A 17,986-nucleotide genomic window follows, 5' to 3' on the forward strand; every position below is an offset into this window, starting at 1 on the left:
TTGGATAAATCTGACATTAAAATGCTTTAATTTACTCTTTTGAAGGTAGTTTTTGGTCTCATGTCTGAGTAACTGCCTGATTAGCATGTAGCTTAGCCTGCATGTGAGATGTTTAGGGAACTACGGTACATTTTAGTGTCTTTTGATGAGCAGATTTTCAGCAAATCAGGAGTTTAGCCTGTGCTCTGTTTGTAGAAGTGATATTTAAGGACCTCCAGGTAAAGATTGGCAACAAAATCATTATATTTTCTGGAGTAGAAATTACAATTCTGCAGTAAAACGCAGTAGTATTGCTAAAAAATTAATGGAAAACCAATTACAATCCTGATTTTGGTTTCGGTATTGATGTTTTCAGCGCACTCTGCTCGTATTAAACTCTGCACAAAGAGAATAATCCATGTAGGAAGGATCACTTGGTTTCAGTTTGGGTAAATCTGATATTAAAATATTTTAATTTGCTCTTTTGAAGGTAGTTTTTGGTCTTGTGTCTGAGTAGCTGCTTGGTTAGCATGTAGCTTAGCCTGCATGTGAGATGTTTAGGGAACTACGGTACATTTTAGTGTCTTTTGATGAGCAGATTTTCAGCAAATGAGCAGTTTAGCCTGTGCTCTGTTTGTAGAAGTGATATTTGAAGACCTCCAGGTTCAGATGGCGACAAAATCAATATATTTTGTGATTAGAAATTACAAATCTGACGTTACTATGAATCTTTACACCAATGCTACACTGAGATATGTGAAGATGATTTCATGTGAGGTGGATTAAAGTGTTTTATCAGGAAAAATGATGAGGAGCTGCCATTAAATTATGTGTTATTAGTGGAAAAGTTGATCTGGAGGCCTGTAAATGTTGGATTTGATCAGTTTTTGGTGTTTATGTTCAGGTCTTTCCCCTCTATAACATACTTGCTGCTGATTAGTAGTAATTGGATCTAACTAGCAGGAGGTGCTCGGATTCAAATGGTTTCTTTCAGGTTGGGATTAAAAGGCTCGAAGTGTGACGCAGAAACTCGTGAATGGAAACCGATTTATCCTCCCGTCTGGAGGCTTACACACATGTAGATCTACACAATAATGCGAAGGCCGTCGTTTCCTCTTGGCTCAGTCTGAGGCTCAGAGGCCATTAAAGCTGCTCTGTTTGGTCACATTGTCCTCCAAGGGTTTTCAGTGTGGAAGCTCACAAACAAACGGACAGAAAGACGTCGAATCGGCCCGTCCGTGTGCGCTTCTGTTGGACGGTTTGAAAAAGACCCACAAAGAAAATGCAGATTAGTTTGTTTCAGGAAGTAAGAAAAGAGCTTCTGGGATTTTTGAGCCTCAAACCAGAAAGTAAAGCGAGTCAAATGTTTGTTCTGCTGAGAGGGAAAACTGCAGAAATGATGTCAGAAAACGTATTTATTACTGAGTTACTATGAATATTTGTCAACTCAATGTTTGACACGCTCATAGAAAATGTCTTCATCCACTATGGGCCACAACTTTGGAAGCAACTTCAAGTTTCTGTTTTCAATGTCTTTCTTAAACACCAGTATGAATTCTTTGGGTTTTCAGATGTTTTCACTGCGTGATCTGACTTTGCTTTCAGTGATAGGCACCATTTACCTTTAGATATACATAAAAGTTATCAGACAAAAAGAAAAGAAGGGTTTAGTTTTAGAGTTCTGAAGATTTACAAGAGTCACAACTTCAGTGGTAAAGTAAAAAAAAAACAAATCACAGTTTGAATTATTCACTTTAGCTCTTTGGCTTTTGAGAGTTTACAGACTAAAATCCCAATAAACCCCAACTATATCTCTAAAACTACCACAGAAAGCAACAGCTGTGTAAAGAAACAAGAGTACAAATATCTAATAATTATAGTAAAACTCTATTCTGATGAGTGACTCTTCATATAATAATCATCTTTATTTTGTTGCACCAATGAAACTGATCTTTTTTTGATCTTGCTTCCAAACTTTTGACCTCCAGTGTAGATCCAGCGTATTTACTCTGCATCCAGATTCACATTCTAGTTGGTTCAGTTGTTCTCCAAGTATTTATTGCAGCGAGGTGTAGCTCATGTCAAATAAAAACACACAACTGGACGTTTACGATGTCGGCGAGGGGGAAAAAAAAGTCAAATTTGAACTATTCATGAACTCAGTCAGCTGCTCCAAGTGAACAATAAGTGAATAAAAGTATAGTTATTTCTGTTTGACACTGAGCTCAAACTATAAAAAGTTTCCACCCCCTTGGAAGTTTTCCCTCCTCATTGATTTTCAACATTACATAGAGGTTAAGGTAGAAAAAAGTAAAGGCTGGACCCCTTTTGCCTTCAGAACTACCTTAATTCTTGGTGTCATACTTTCAACAAGGTGTTGGAAACGTTCCTCAGAGACTTTGGTCCAAATTGACATGAGATTTGCAGATTAGTCAGCCGAACATCCATGAATCCAATCTGCCATTCCACCACATCCTAAAGGTTCTACTGGATGGAGATCTGGTGACTGTGGAGGTCGTTGGAGTACAGAGAACTCAATGTCAGTTTGAGATGATCTGAGCTTTGTGCCATGGAGCATTATCCTGCTGGAAGTAGCATCAGAAGATGGTCCACTGTGGTCATAAAGGGATGGACATGGTTAGAAACAGCGCTCAGGTAGGTTGTGAAGTTGAAACCAGGATCAGGTGGTACTAAGAAAATATCCTCCACACCATTAAACCACTACACCGTAACACCCATCATTAAACCATTACACCACCAGCAGCCGGAACTGTTGATACAAGAAGGATGGATCCATGCTTCATGTTGTTTTTGTCTAATTTGTTTGGTCAGGTTCAATCTCTTTGTTGTTTTTGTCTCATTTTTGTCATTTTCAGTCTTTTTGTTGTTTTTTGTCTTTTTTTGTCATTTTCAATCTCTTTTTGTTGTTTTGTGTCATTTTTTTTGTCATTTTCAGTCTATTATGTTTTGTCTCATTTTCAATCTTTGTTATTTTTTGTCTAATTTTTTTTGTCATTTTCGATCTCTTTTTGTTGTTTATTTGTCTACCTTTACTGGTTTTATGGTTCCACACTTTCGTGTTGTTTACGTCAAATTCTGACCATCTGAATGTTACATCTGAAATAGAGACTCATCAGACCAGGCAACGTTTTTCCAATCTTCTATTGTCCAGTTTTGGTGAGTCTGTGTGAATCGTAGCCTCAGTTTTCTGTTCTTAGCTGACAGGAGTGGAACCCGGTGGGGTCTTCTGCTGCTGTTAAACATCTTCTTCCAGGTTGTTGTGGTTCAGAGATGGTATTCTGCATTCCTTGCTTGTAGCCAGTGGTTATTTGAGTTACTGCTGCCTTTCTATCATCTCCAACCAATCTGAACCTTCTCCTCTGACCTCTGAAATACCCAGAGCGACACCCATGCCATGCTCAAAGCCACTTAAATCCTCTTTCTTCCCCTTTCTGATGCTTGGTTTGAACTTGAACAGCAGGTTGTCTTGACCACGTCTATATGTCTAAATGCAGCCATGTGATTGGTTGATTAGATATTTGTGTTAACAAGCAATGGAACAGGTGTACCTAATAAAGCGGCCGGTGAGTGTATAAATATGTATTCAGTGTATGTACTTTGCATCTAAATTCACTTTCTTTCTTGTTGGTTGAATTGTTCTCAACGTATTTATTGCAGTGAAGTGTAGCTCATACCAATTAAAAACGCACAACTGGACGTTTAAGATGACGCCAGTTGCTAGCTTGCGAGACAAAGTGTCGACGAAACAAAAAGCCAAATTTGAACGACTCATGAACTCACGAGTCGGCTGCTCCAAGTGAACACTTAAGTGAATAAAATTAAGTTATTTCTGTTTGACACTGAGCACATACTATAAAAAAGTTTTCACTCCCCTTAGAAGTTTTCTCTCCTCATTGATTTTCAACTTTAAATAATGGTCAATATAATATAAATAATTAAAATAGATAAAATCTTTAGTCGTTCTCTGTTTATTTCTACTCGTTGTTGTTTACTTTTGTAAATAAAAACAATTTGTAAATGTGAAAACTTGCGTGACGGTGAATCAGATTCTGGTTCTGTTGGTGTTCAGTATTAGCAGGTCTGTGCTGCCCCCTGCTGGACAACACTAAAACCAACTCTACTTCCTTCTGTTTCTTCTTAGTTTCAGCCCAAACCACCACAGAAGAAGAACTTAGGAACTCATAGAGCTCAGCCTGTTCCATTAACGTTCTTCTTCTTGTTCTTCTTCCTGCAGCCAGATGTTCTCCTTCCTGCCATAACGGAGCTTTGTGTCGACAGTCCAACATCTGTGTGTGCAGACGAGGTTTCCACGGTTACCGTTGCCAGTTCTCCATAGTGACGCTTTCTGTTTCCGGACGCCCACCGACGTCCATCCACCCCGCTGAGGTTTCGGTCCATCTCGGCCCTCCAGACCCAACCCAGACCCCCCAGAGGACCACCACTGCCTCCTCTGGAGATAAACCTGGACCTCCAGACCTGGACCTGTCTCCTGCTCGGGCCGACGAAGAGGTCCACAAACCCAAAACTGAGGACCGAGGAGGCCTCACCAAGCGGTTTCTGGTGCAGGAGGAGAACCAGGCCTCCCTGAAAGGTGGAGGTCTGGTCAGACTGGATCCAGATCCAGAGGAACCTTTAACACTGTCTAAAGCTCTGGAGTCTCATTCTGGATCTAAAGCAGATGTCAGGAGACCACATGATTTTAAAATCCTGGAGGTGGATTCTGGTTCAGAACTGATGGGGGACAAGAAGGAAGGAAGAACAGAAGAGGAGAAGAAGAAGAAGAAGGAGGAGGAGGATGTGAAGATAAGAGGAGCAAAGAGGCAGAAACTGAGGTAACAAAAAACAGGACGAATCCTCAACTTCTGGTGTCGTCTCCTCGTCTCAACTTCTTTTTTTATTTCATTGTTTCCTCATCTCCTCTAATATGTCTTCTAGGTTCCCTGTTTTCTCTCCTTGCGTCCTTATTAAGTCATTTTGTTTTTGTTTCCTCATTTCCTGTCCTTGAATGTCTCATCTTGTTTACTTTCTTTATCACCTCACTTTCTGGTTACTCCTCTTTACAACCTGTTCTTGTTTATCTCCATGTGTTCTCAGTTTGTTTCCTCATATATTTGCTTACTTTCCTTGTAACCTCACCTCCTTGTTTACCTTCCAGATCACCTCATTTCCTGGTGTCATCTCCTCGTCTCCTCAACTTCTTGTTTCCTGTCCTTGTCTCCTCATCTCTCCTGGTTTTCTGATCTCCATGTTTTCTCTTCTTGTGTCTTCTCTTTGACACTTACCATCTCTCCTTGTCTCCTCAACTTCTTTTTTCATCCCCTTGTCTCTTCATTTCCTTGTTTTCTTTCCTTGCCTCCTTCTTGTCCCACTTTGTCCTTTAGTCTCATCCTTTCCTTTCCTCACATTGTCTCACCTCCTTGTTTTCTCTCCTTATCTCACCTTCTTTTTTTGTCTCCTAATTTTTTTGTTTACTTTCCTAGTCACTATATCACCTTTTTTATTCTCCTTGTTTGTCTCCTTGTTTACTCTTTTTAGTTCTTCTTACTTTCTTGTTTTTTCCTCTTGTGTCTTCAGGTCCTTCATTCCTCTCCTCATCTCCTTGTTTACTCTTCTTATCTCCTATGTCCCATTCTTGTCTCCTTTTCTCTCACATTCCCTTTTCCTTTCTATGTCTCCTTATCTTGTCCTTTACTTTACTCATCTCTTCATGTTGTTGTTTATTCTTCTTGTCTTCTGTCCTTGTCTCCTCATCTCCTCGTTTACCCTCCTTGATTCGTCATTTTTCTTGTTTTGTCTCTTTCCTCCCACCTCCTTTTTTTCTTGGTTTGTCAGTTTTTTTAGTCTCTTTATCTCCTCACCTCCTTGTTTTCTGTCCATGTTTCATATTCCCTTGTCCTTTCTATATCTTCTTATCGTCTCTTTTATTCTCCTTGTCTCCTCATCTTGTTTTCTCTCCTTGTCCTCTCTCTTGCTTCTTTTTCTTCTTGTTTGTCTTCTTCCTCTTCATCTTCATCTTCTACGTCTTCTTCTTTGTCTTCTTTGTCATCTTGGTCATCTTCTTTGGCGTCTTCTTCATCTTCTACTTCTTCTTCATCTACTTCTTCGTTGTCTTCTTCATCTTCGTCTTCTTCTTCTTCCTCCACATCTCTTGTTCTTCTCTCCTTCACATCACTTGGTGTTTCTTGTTCATGCTGATCAGTTGTGTGTTCAGTCAGCAGATGGAGCTCTTCACCTGATCAAACGCCGTGTCAACTACAAACTGCAGAACTTTATTCTTCCTCCTCCTTTTCCTCCGAACATCGGCTTTCAACCTGGCAGCCGTGGAGCATTTTTTTAGTTTTAAACTCTGTACTTTGTAAATCACAGTCCTGACATGATAAAAACATTTGTGACCTTTAAGCACAAGAGGAAAATACCAGATTTTTGCTCTGAGAAATGAGCAGAATGAGGAGGATTTAAATCTTTGAGATCTCTACTGGTGTGAAACCAGATTTAAATAGTCAACATGACCCAGAGGTCAGAGGTCATAGCCCAGGTCAGGATGGACTGTGGGAAGATGGAAGATCAGATTCTGGAGTCTGAGTGCTGCAGCTCAGAATCCAGGTGTTTTATTAGTTGTGCTTTATTTAGTGCAGAACTCTTAGAAACATTACGAGCATTAAGTAGTATTTACAGCCACTGACTCAAATGATTCACTTTTTCTTCTAAACAGCTTGCGCCTGTAAAATCCATTAACGCCTGATGTGAAATTTTAAAGCTGAACGCTGGAAAATGCTGTTCAAATCTTTGTCCAGCCATAAATCCACTGCAGCCTCCCACAGACTGTTGGTTTTATCTGCTCTGTCCACTTTGTGTGGCCCATAAAAGCGAATATCTGCTCACAAAAGCAGCAGCTGTAACATGTGAGTTGAGACACACAACAGGAATGAAAAATAAACTTGCATCAGACTGCAGGGCGTCTCTGTGAATGAGTGTTGGTTATCAGCTCTGGACTCCAGCAGATTAATCTGCTGTTTGTTCTCTCTGCTGCTGCTTTTCATCACGCTGTCCGAGGCCATTTTAAATCATTATTTCAGACAGTTTCATCCCCTACAAAGGCAAAACGTAGCACTACATGCCTTGTCAAAACTGAGTTACAATCTTTATCTGACTTTCTGACATCTGTTTCGCTGTCTAAAATTATGACAAATGTTTGATTTCTGTGAAAACTGTTTTTTGAATTTGCTGGAAAACAGAGCTATAAATTAAAACACTGCACTTTCTACACTCCCAGCTATAAAAACACCACAAACCACATGGCTAAAAACTTATAGAAAGAAGCTAATTATGTAGCTACTGTCATAAAGGGAAGCTCAGTACGCAATTAAGTTGTAGAAAGAAGCTAACTATGCTGCTAAAACCATAGAAAGAGAGCTAACTGCATAGCTAAAGGCAAAAAAGTAAGGTAACTGTGCAGCTAAGTCATAGAAAGAAGCTATCAGTTCAACTAAAATCATAGCAAAACGGCTAACAGCCCAGCTATAATCATAGACAGACGCTAACTACACAGCTAAAGCCATAGAAAGAAAGCTAACTACATAGCTAAAGGCAAAGAAAGTACGATAACTACGCTGCTAAAGTCAACTAAAATCATAGCAGGACTGTGAACTACCCAGATCAAATCATGGAAGCTAACAATACAGCTAAAATCATAGAAAGGCAACGAAGTACACAGCTAAGGTCATAGAAGTAAGGTAATTAAGAAGCTAAAGTCATAAAAGGAGCAAACTAATTTGTTGAAATCACATAAAGAAGCTTATCATACAGCTAGTCACAGAAAGAAGCTAACGACACAGAAAGAAGTTAATGATAGAGCTAGTCACAAAAAGGAGCTAATGATACAGCTAAAGTCACAGAAAGATGCTAACGATGCAGCTTATGACGCAGAAAGAAGCTAACGAAACTACAACAGCAAAAATTCAGAAAAGTAAGGTAATGATACAACTAAAGTCATAGAAAAAAGGTAACGATACAACTGATGTAGTAGAAAGAGCTAAAGTCACAGAAATAAGCTAACTATGCATCTAAAGTCATAGAAATAAGCTAACTATGCAGCTAAAGTCACAGAAAGACCCTAATCATCTCGCTAAAGATACAGAAAGAAGCTAACAATACAGGTAAATTCATAGAAAGAAGCTGATGGTATAGCTAAAGTCACAGAAAGAAGCAAACGAAAAAACTAAAGTCACAGAAATAAGCTAACTATGCAGCTAAAATCATGGAAGCTAACTATGCAGCTAAAGTCAAAGAAAGACTGTAATCATCGAGCTAACGACACAGAAAGAAGCTCACAATACGTAAAGAAGCTAATGATATAGCAAAAGTTAGAGAAAGATGTAAACAGAATAGCTAAAGTCATAGAAAGAAGCTAACAACATAGCCAAAGTCACAGAAATAAGCTAACTGCACAGCTAAAGTCATAGAAAGATGCTAATCATAAAAGCTAATGATACAGAAAGAAGCTCATGGTACAGAAAGAAGCTAATGATATAGCAAAAGTCAGAGAACAAAGTAAACAGAATAGGTAAAGTCACAGAACGAAGCTAACAATACAGCTAAAGTCACAGAAATAAGCTAACCATGCAGCTAAAGTCACTCAGAGAAGCTAACTACACAACTAAACTCAGATAGCTTCAGAGGACATGGTTTGATTCTTTTTTTCAGCCAGTTTTGCTCTTATGTTCATTTCTAAAAAGCTAAAAAAGTTGGACTTTATTGGCTTAAATCATGTTTTACTGTTGTTGTGTGTACATGCTGTATTTCTGTGACATATTTTGATGTATTATGTATTTCAACATGTATATTTTAGTATATATGTAGTCTGTGTTGTATTTGTAAGGATATGTAGTCAGTTTGTTGTATTTTGCGTGTATGATGTATGTTTTTGTGTGTGTTATAGTCTGAGGGAGGCCCAGGCGATGCTGCTGAGGAAAACTGTGTCCCGGGGAGGAAAAGGAGACAAGATGGCCACCCTGCTAATGAAGCACATTGAGAAGGAGAAGAAGAAACTGAACACTGTGACTTCCTCTTCCAACTCGTCTTCATCATCTTCTTCAGTAAAAACCAGCCTGAAGACTTTCCACACCCAGAAGGGCCAGGACACCGTCCACTTCACTGCTCCCACAGGTGAGTTCATGTGACGCACAATAACACAATTTATGAACCATAAACTGTGTTGGCTCAAATACAGGACCACTGTGATTCTAAGACCACCTTGTTTCCAATGTGTCTTTGAGGAAAAGACGAGAATTTAAGATAAAAATTTGAAACAATGACATACTAAGTTGAATCATTACTGAGTAGCTTTTATCATTAATGTAGTTTAATTATGACTTAATAACTTTACACCTTTCCTCTGTGACTAGACCTCCGCGTATATGTTTGCTGTGTTCAGCTGATGGCGATAAAGCTGTAGAAAGAAGTGCAATATGTAGCTAAAATCATAGAAAGAAACTCACTACACAGCTAAAGGCATAAAGAAACTGCTAACTACACAGCTAAAATCCTAGATAGATGCTAATGAGACAGCTAAAGTCATAGAAAGACCGCTAACTTGCATAGCTAAAAGTAAAGAAGTAAGGTAACTACACAGCTAAATTCATAGAAGCTAACTATGCAGCTAAAATCAAAGCAAACCAGCTAACTACATGGTTAGTCACAGACTATCGATACAGCTAAAGTAACACAAAGAAGCTAATGACACAGCTAAAGTCATAGCAAGAAGCCAACGATACAGCTAAAGTCTTAGAAAGATGCTAATGATACAGCTAAAATCCCAAAAGAAAGGTAATTACACAGTTAAAGTCACACAAAGAAACTAGGGACACAACTAAAGTTGCAGAAAGAAGCTAACAACACAGCAAAAGTCACAGATAGAAGCTAACCATTTAGCTTAAGTCTCAGAAAGAAGCCTATGACACAGATAAACTCGCCAAAAGAAGGTTAAGACACAGCTAAACGTCAGAGAAAGAAGCTAATGACATAGCTACGGCCACAGAAAGAAGCTAACTACAACTCTAAAGTCATAGAAGGAAGCTTATGGCACAGCTAAAGTCACAGATGGAAGGTACCAATACAGCTACGGTCACAAAAATAAGCTAACGACACAGCTAAAATAAAGAAAATGCCTAAATACAATGCGAAAGTCAAAGAAGGATGCTAACGGCACAGCTAAAGTCACAGAAAAAAGCTTATAACACATTTAAACTCACAGAAAGAAGGTAATATCACAACTGGCGCCATAGGAAGAAGCTAACTACACACATGAAACTAGCTAAAATCTGAGAAGGAAGGTAGCTACATAGGTAAAGTCACAGAAAGAAGCTAACTACACAGCTGAAGTCACAGAAAGAAGCTAATGACATAGCTAAAATCTGAGAATGAAGGTATTTACACAGCTAAAGTTACATAAATACGCGAATAACATAGCTAAAGTCCCAGAAATAAGTTAATGACACAGCTAAAGTCACAGAAAGAACCTTACAACATAGCTTAAATCCAAGATGGAACGTGACTACACAGCTAAAGTTAACGAAAGAAGCTAATGATACAGCTGAAGTCACAGAAAGAAGGTAACAACATAGCTAAAATCCAAGAAGGAATATAACTACACAGCTAAAGTCACAGAAAGAAGCTAACTACACAGCTAAAGTTATAGAAAGATGCCTAACAACCATGCTAAAGTCAAAGAAAGATGCTAACTATAAAGCTAAACTTGCAGAAAGAAGGTAAAGACACAGCTAAAGCCACAGAAAGACGCTATTAACATAGCTAAAGTCACAGAAAAAAGCTAATGGCATAGCTAAAGTCATAGAGAAAGACCTCACTACACAGCTAAAGTCATAAAATACAATAACTGTTGCCATTAATTAATAATTTGTCATTAATTTAGCTTAATTTTGACTTAAAAATTATCCAGCATTCCTCTATGACCAAACCTCAGATTGTGTATTTGCTGTGTTTATCCGGTGGCGACAAAGATACCAGAGCAGACATTAAAATCAGTCATGTTTGGACACGCTAACAGGGTCTTACTGTATATTTAACACACATACCATGACTCATGGATCATTATTTAGCAGAACAACCTGTGAGCAGCTGATATGTAGGTGCTGAAGGACAAACAGCGCACACAGCTTGCGTCTGTCAGTCATACGCTGCAGGAATGTGCTGTTTTTTTTCCATCTGTGTTGTGTTAATGAAGCTCGCCGGCTGGTTTTCACTGTGTGCTTCTGATAAGGTGAGCGCTAATGCAGTGGCACAGTTCAGAGCAGTAAACAGTTCCTGCTATTGTTCAGCTGCTGCGATGGAGGGTTATTGATGGATCATTTAGAAATTACTCCTGAGGTGTCGCCAGTCTGGTTTCAACGTATGAATAACAAAATTTTACAAACTGTGGTCAGAGGGTCAAGAAAAATTATGCAAAACCAGAAAATATAACAGTTTAACCCAACAGTTCTTCACTCAGGAACATCCAAGTGGTAACTCCTTAAACTCCAAGCAGTTTCTGTCTCTTTTATCTTTACTGCTGCTTAAAGCTAGAGGAGTCCACCTCTTTAAACATATTTTTCTGCAACTTTTGCTCCCAGATTTTTATAGTTTATAAACAAATTTTATGTTATTTTTTGTACAATGCACTCTTTCAGAATCACTCCAGCTTTGTTCTTTCCCAGAAACAGTAAATTCATGTACCTTTTTCCCTCCCTGTACTTCACATAAATATCCATACCGTTGGTGTCAGGTGTAAAATAAGTTCATAATAACCTTTTGTCCTGTCATATGTACAAAAAAGCAAAAAAAGGAATTTAATTGTATATTTATTATCATTATATATATAAAATGCATTAAAAAAAACTATGAGCCACAAAACACCACATTGACAAAAAACACCATTAAGAGACAAACAACCAATAAGAAACGACAAAACCACCAAAAAAAACCCCCACAAAACTACCACAGTGAATCACAAGGAGACACAAAACAACCACCAAAAGGAACCATATGCCCATAAAGACACACAAAACACCACAAAGAGATGCACACCAACCGACAAGAGACAACAAAACTACCAAAAAAGATACAAAACTTTCACAAAAAGACACAAAACCACCAAAAGAGACACAAAACTACCGCAAAAAGCAACTAAATGCCCACAGAGACGCAAAACTACCACAAAGACAAACAAAACACCACAAAGAGACGCACACCAACCGATTAGAGACAACAAAACTACCACAAAAAGACACAAAACCACCACAATGAACCACAAAGATCCACAAAATTATCACAAAGAGACACAAACAACCAGTAAGAGGCAACAAAACCACCCAAAAATTCAAAAGTACCCCAAAAAGACACAAAATTACCACAATGAACCACAAAATGACCACAAAGAGACATAAAACAACCACAAAAAAAACACAAACCAACCAATAAGAGACAACAAAGCCACCACAAAGATCCACAAAAGTACCACAGACACAAAAAAACACAAAACAATTATAAAATTGACACAAAGAGACACAAAACAACCACAAAAGGGAACTAAATGCCCACAAAGAGTCCAAAACAACCACAAAGACACACACCAACCAATAAAAGACATAAAACCACCAAAAGAGACACAAAACTGCTACAAATAGGAACTAAATGCCCACAAGACTCCAAAACTACCACAAAGATCCACAAAACTACCTAAAAGACAAAAAAATCCATAAGATGGCACAAAACCACCACAATGAACCACAAAATGACCATAAAGAGACCCAAAACAACCATAGATGGGAACAAAATGACCTCAAAAAGACCCACACCATCCAGGTTGTGTTACTAAACTCTGAGTTATGCGTCATTCATTTCCTCCCTCGTTTCTCATGTCTTCATGTTTCTATCTGTGTGGAATCTTTTGGTAGCATTAACTCGTGAGACAAAGAATTGGTCTTTTCCATTTACGTGAGCGAGAGTCGACTTTATCTGGTTATTTTTAACCAGAGGTTCGGTTCACAGAGCAGAATCTACCGACTTGAAGCCTTTAAACGAGTGGCAGCAGCTTTAATCTTCAGGTCAGAGTGGAGCCCTCACAATCAGATGGAGGTTATAATAATAACAACAACAATAATAATGTTCTAGCAGTTCATGTTTGTGGTGTTTCTGCCTCGCTGGTTCCCAGTCTGCAGTCAGGACATGAGCTCATAGACAAACAGCAGCAGGAACAACCGGCCTCTATTCAGGCCCAGAACCAGGAACTCTGCAGGGCTGAGGCCCCTGAGGAGACGTGGAGGCAGGTTCAGAGCCCCATGGAGTGGATTTACTCAGGTTTAGACCCTGATGTTGGCTGAAGGTCCACTTTCTACCACCTGAACTCAGCTTCCAGCTCCTCCAGAAGAGTGTTTTTACCTCAGTCAGTAGAAAGACCTCCAGATACCAGAAGAGAAAAGTTAAAGTATGGTGGAGTACTGTAGAAAGCTCAGTGGGTGTTTGTCCTCTGTTGTAGTTATTCGGTGCTAAAGGCAGCTCTGTTTAAGGCGCTTCATACTTTCCACAAGAGCGCTGGTCAAATTAAATTTATCATCCATCAAAATCCTCAACCAGCTGCTGTATGCCTGCAGGCTTTACTGTGTTTAGTATGGAGGGAATATGATCGACCGGTAGCAATGAAAACAAACTCGAAAAATATGATTTTGTGCCTCTTTGTGGTTGTTTTGCATCTTTGTGTAGCTATTTTGGCAGTTTCACATCTCTGTGTGGTTGTGTTGCTTCTCTTTGTGGTCATTTTGTGTCTTTTTGTTGTGCATCTCTTTGGTGGTTGGGGTAGTTTTGGGTATCTGTAGATATTTTGCATCTTTTTGGGGTTGTTTTGGTGCGTTTTAGTCTCTGTGTCTCTTTGTGGTTGTTTTGTGTCAGTATCTCTTTTTTTTTAAATGTGGTAGTTTTACATCTCGTATTTGAGTTGTTTCTCTTTGTGGTCATTTTGCGCCTTTTAGTGGTCGTTTTGGTAGTTTTATGTATCTTCATGGTCATACTGTGTCTTTCTGTTGTGCATCTCTTTGGTTGTCAGGGTAATTTTGTGTGTCTTTGTAGATGTTTTGAATGTTTTTGTGGCTGTCTTGTATGTTTTTGTGGTGGTTTTGGTACATTTGAGTCTCTTTTGTGGTTGTTATCAAGCTCTTTGAGGTTGTTTTGTGTCTCTTTGTATCTCTGGTGTAGTTTTGCATCTCTTTGTGGTAGTTTTGTGTCTCTTTGTGGTTGTTCTGTGTGACTTTGAGGTCATTTTGTGTCTCTTTATTGTGCATCTCTTTGTTTTATGTGGTAGGATTGTATCTCTTGTGGTTGTTTTTTGTAGTTTTACATCTCTATGTGGTTGTGTTGCTTCTCTTTGTGGTCGTTTTGTGTCTTTTTGTTGCGCATCTCTTTGGTTGTTGGAGTAGTTTTGGGTATATGTAGATATTTTGCATGTTTTTGGGGTTGCTTTGGTGCGTTTTAGTCTCTTTTGTGGTTGCTGTCAATCTCTTTGAGGTTGTTGTGCATCTCTTTGTTGTTCTTTTGTATCTCTTTGTAGTCTTTTGTGTCTCTTTGTGGTTGTTCCGCATATTTTTGTGGCTGTTTTGTATCTCTCTATGGTAGTGTTTTCCATTTCTTTTTAGAAATTTGGCATTTCTTTTTTGGTAGTTTTGCATCCCTTTGTGATTGTTTCATGTTTCATTGCGGATATTTTGGTAGTTTTACATCTTTTTGTGGTTCTTTTGTTAGTTTCACATCTCTATATAGATGTGTTGCTTTTCTTTGTGGTTGTTTCAGTAGTTTTATGTATCTTTGTGGTCCTTTTGTATCTTTTTGTTGTGCATTTATTTGGTTGTTAGGGTAATTTTGCTTATCTTTGCAGATGTTTTGCATATTTTTGTGGTTGCTTTGCATGTTTTTTTGTGGTTGTTTTAGTACATTTGAGTCTTTTGTGGTTGTTGTGAAGCTCTTTGTGGTCGTTTTGTGCCTCTTTGTTGTCTATGTCTTTGTTTAATATGGTAGTTTTACGTCTCGTATTTGTATTGTTTCTCTTTGTGGTCATTTTGCGCCTTTTTGTGGTCGTTTTGGTATCTTTGTGGTCATACTGTGTCTTTGTTGTGCATCTCTTTGGTTGTCATAGTAGTTTTGCATGTCTTTGTAGGTGTTTTGCATCTTTTCGTGGTTGATTTGTCTGTTTTTGTGGTCATTTTGTGGCTCTCTATGGTTGTTTTCTGTAATTTAGTATCTCTTTGTGGTTGTCGTCGTAGTTTTCTGTCTTTTTGTGGTTGTTTAGTAAGTATTAGTGGTGATTTTGTGCATCTTTTGGTGGTTGTCTTGATAGTCTTGTGTCTTTTTGTGGTAGTCTTGGTAGTGTTGCATGTCTTTGTGTGTATTTTGGTTCTTTTGTGTCTCATTTTGGTTACTTTGCATTTTTTGTGGTTGTTTTAGTAGTTTTCTGCCTCTTTGTGGTAGTTGTACATCTCTAGGTTGTTGTTTTACGTGTCTTTGTGGTTGTTTTACCTGTCTTTGTAGTAGTTTTGCGTGGCTTTGTGGTTGTTTTGCGTGTCTTTGTGGTTGTTTTGCGTGTCTTTGTGGTTGTTTTGTGTGTCTTTATGGTTGTTTTGCGTGTATTTGTGGCTGTTTTGCGTGTCTTGGTGGTTGTTTTGCATGTCTTTTTGGATGTTTTATGTGTTTTTGTGGTTCCTTTGTGTGTTTTTGTGTCTGTTTTACCAGTCTTTGTAGTAGTTTTGTGTCTTTGTGGCTGTTTTACCTGTCTTTGTAGTAGTTTTGTGTGTCTTGGTGGAAGTTTTATGTCTCTTTGCAGTAGTTTTGTGCCTCACTATTCGATCTGCAGCTACTTGAAGACTTCGGGTGAACTGGACCCCCTGAAACTTAAAACTGGGGTTGCATCATCATCACCCTGACGTCCTCTAATGTTGTTATGAAACCATGTGCAGAGATACAGGCCTCTGTTCGGACCCAGACCAACCAATATAATAAGAACAGGAGTGAGGAAGAGGAGCGAGAGAGCTTCATGTCCTCGTGCTCTCTCTCTCTGTGGACCGATGGACCAGATCCCTGCTAAACATTTAGTTTGGAGCCCAGCCCAGTCCTGCACACTGCTTCCAATTATCTCTCTACCTCGCTCTCTCTCGCTCACACTCAGGAGTGTTTAGGGAAAAACCGATGCGAGCCGAGGGGAGGGGGAAGCTCTGCTCGCTTTCTCCTTCCTTCCTTCCCTCCTTTTTTCCTGCGATTTCCCTCGACCACAGCGAGGTAGAGGCAGAGCGGAGGGCAGCGTCTGGCGATGCAGCACAAACTCTGACTGCAGATCTCAAGATGCAGCCACTCTGCTGTTTTCTGCTGCTGATCTCCGCGTTTCCTCCGCCAGCTGACGGCCAGACGACGGCGGTGGCGGCGGGACGAGGAGGAGGACGAGGAGGAGGACGAGGAGGAGGAGGAGGAGGAGGAGGAGGAGGAGGCGTGGAGAGGATCCAGGTGATGTTCACGCCGACCATCTGCAAGGTGCGCTGCAGTCAGGACCGATGTGTCAACTACTGCGAGAGAGGCAACGTGACGACGCTGTACAGCAGCGCCGAGGGAGGAGGGAGGAGAGACGGAGCCCACGGACCGGGATTCAGAGTCTGTAAGTCCACATTTAACTCCTGCCTGCAGAGGAAAACAGCTGCAGGAGTTACACAAAGCATGCACTGGAAGTTTACCCCTTTTTTTGCAGAAAAGATTGCACTGTTTTTGCCAAGAATTCAAATTAAAAACAAAGTTCTGCAACATAAAGTTAATAAATACGTACCGAAATGGACATCTCAGGGTATTTGCATGCTACTAATTGCACAGATTTGTATTTTTCTGCCAACTTGCACACCATCTGCACAGTTTTTAGCTTTAGTATACACATTCTGTACATAATTCTGCCTTTATATTGTTTTAAATCTCTATACACTGGAAAAAGTGCTCCTCTCAAAACAAGAAAAAAAACTTACTTGAAGGAACTTTTATCTTCAAATAAGTGAAAAAAATCTGCCAATAGAACAAGTGAAAAATGGCTTAGTAAGATTTCTTGAAATAAAATGATATATCTCAGGTGTCTTAAAAGAAGCCAGACATGCTAAAAAAAAATGCAGTTTTTCACTCAAAAATAGATTTTTGCTTTCATGTAACCTCCTAATTTGACATGTATTAAACTTAATTTGAGTTTTCTTGTAAAATTCAACTCAAAACAAGATAATTTCAAGATTGTTTGACTTAATGAGACATTTAAGATGCATTGTCTTAACCCTCCTGGTGTCTTCATTCACGAGCACCAAAAATATTGTTTCCTTGTCTGAAAAAAATCCAAAAATTCACCAAAAAAATTCCCCAAATTCCTGACAATGTGCAAAACCTTCAGGAAAAAAACTCCAATAATTCCAAAAAGTTTCTCTTTAAAGTTTTATTTTTAAAAAATTCCCCAAATTTGGCAAGAAAATTCTTGTAAATATTTTCAAAAAAGGAGTAAAAATCAACCAAAATCCAGCGAAATTCACTGGATTTTGGTTGATTTTTATGTGAATGTTCTTAAAAATCATTTTTAACATTTTTTTTTCACCAAAAAATGTTCACAGATTTCCCAAAAATGTTGAAAATGTGGACATCAGAACTTTCACTGTGAACATATTTTTTTCCTCATTTTCAAACTTTAAAACGAGTTAATTTGACCCGCAGGACGACACGAGGGCTAAAACAAGTCCCTCCATCTGCTGAAATGTCTCTGAAGTGAATTTATCTTAAAACAAGTGGGATGAGACATTTTGACTAAAAACAAGACAAATAGATTTGGTCAGATTTTGAGTTTTTGCAGTGCATCCTCTTTTATTTCTGTATATTCTGTTTGTTAAATGTGTTTTACTTGCCTTTATGGTTGTGTTGCTTCTCTTTGTGGTCGTTTTGT

General features: G+C 38.9%; 1 protein-coding gene across 7 annotated transcripts in view; it reads left to right on the forward strand.

Annotated features, from left to right (window-relative positions):
* The window catches only part of LOC111586965 (latent-transforming growth factor beta-binding protein 4), an 84,687-nt gene that overhangs the window by 12,507 nt on the left and 54,194 nt on the right, over positions 1–17,986 (forward strand). For 6 of the 7 annotated variants that reach the window (XM_055012000.1, XM_055012002.1, XM_055012001.1 and 3 more), the window contains exons 3-5: positions 4,235–4,832; positions 8,939–9,165; positions 16,430–16,684. In XM_055012000.1, the coding sequence (XP_054867975.1) occupies positions 4,235–4,832; positions 8,939–9,165; positions 16,430–16,684 (1,080 nt within the window). The remainder of the gene's footprint in view (positions 1–4,234; positions 4,833–8,938; positions 9,166–16,429; positions 16,685–17,986) is intronic. The other variant, XM_055012007.1, reaches the window with a different exon arrangement.

Source organism: Amphiprion ocellaris, chromosome 7 (assembly GCF_022539595.1).
Source record: "Amphiprion ocellaris isolate individual 3 ecotype Okinawa chromosome 7, ASM2253959v1, whole genome shotgun sequence".
Classification (NCBI taxonomy): Eukaryota; Metazoa; Chordata; class Actinopteri; family Pomacentridae; genus Amphiprion; species Amphiprion ocellaris.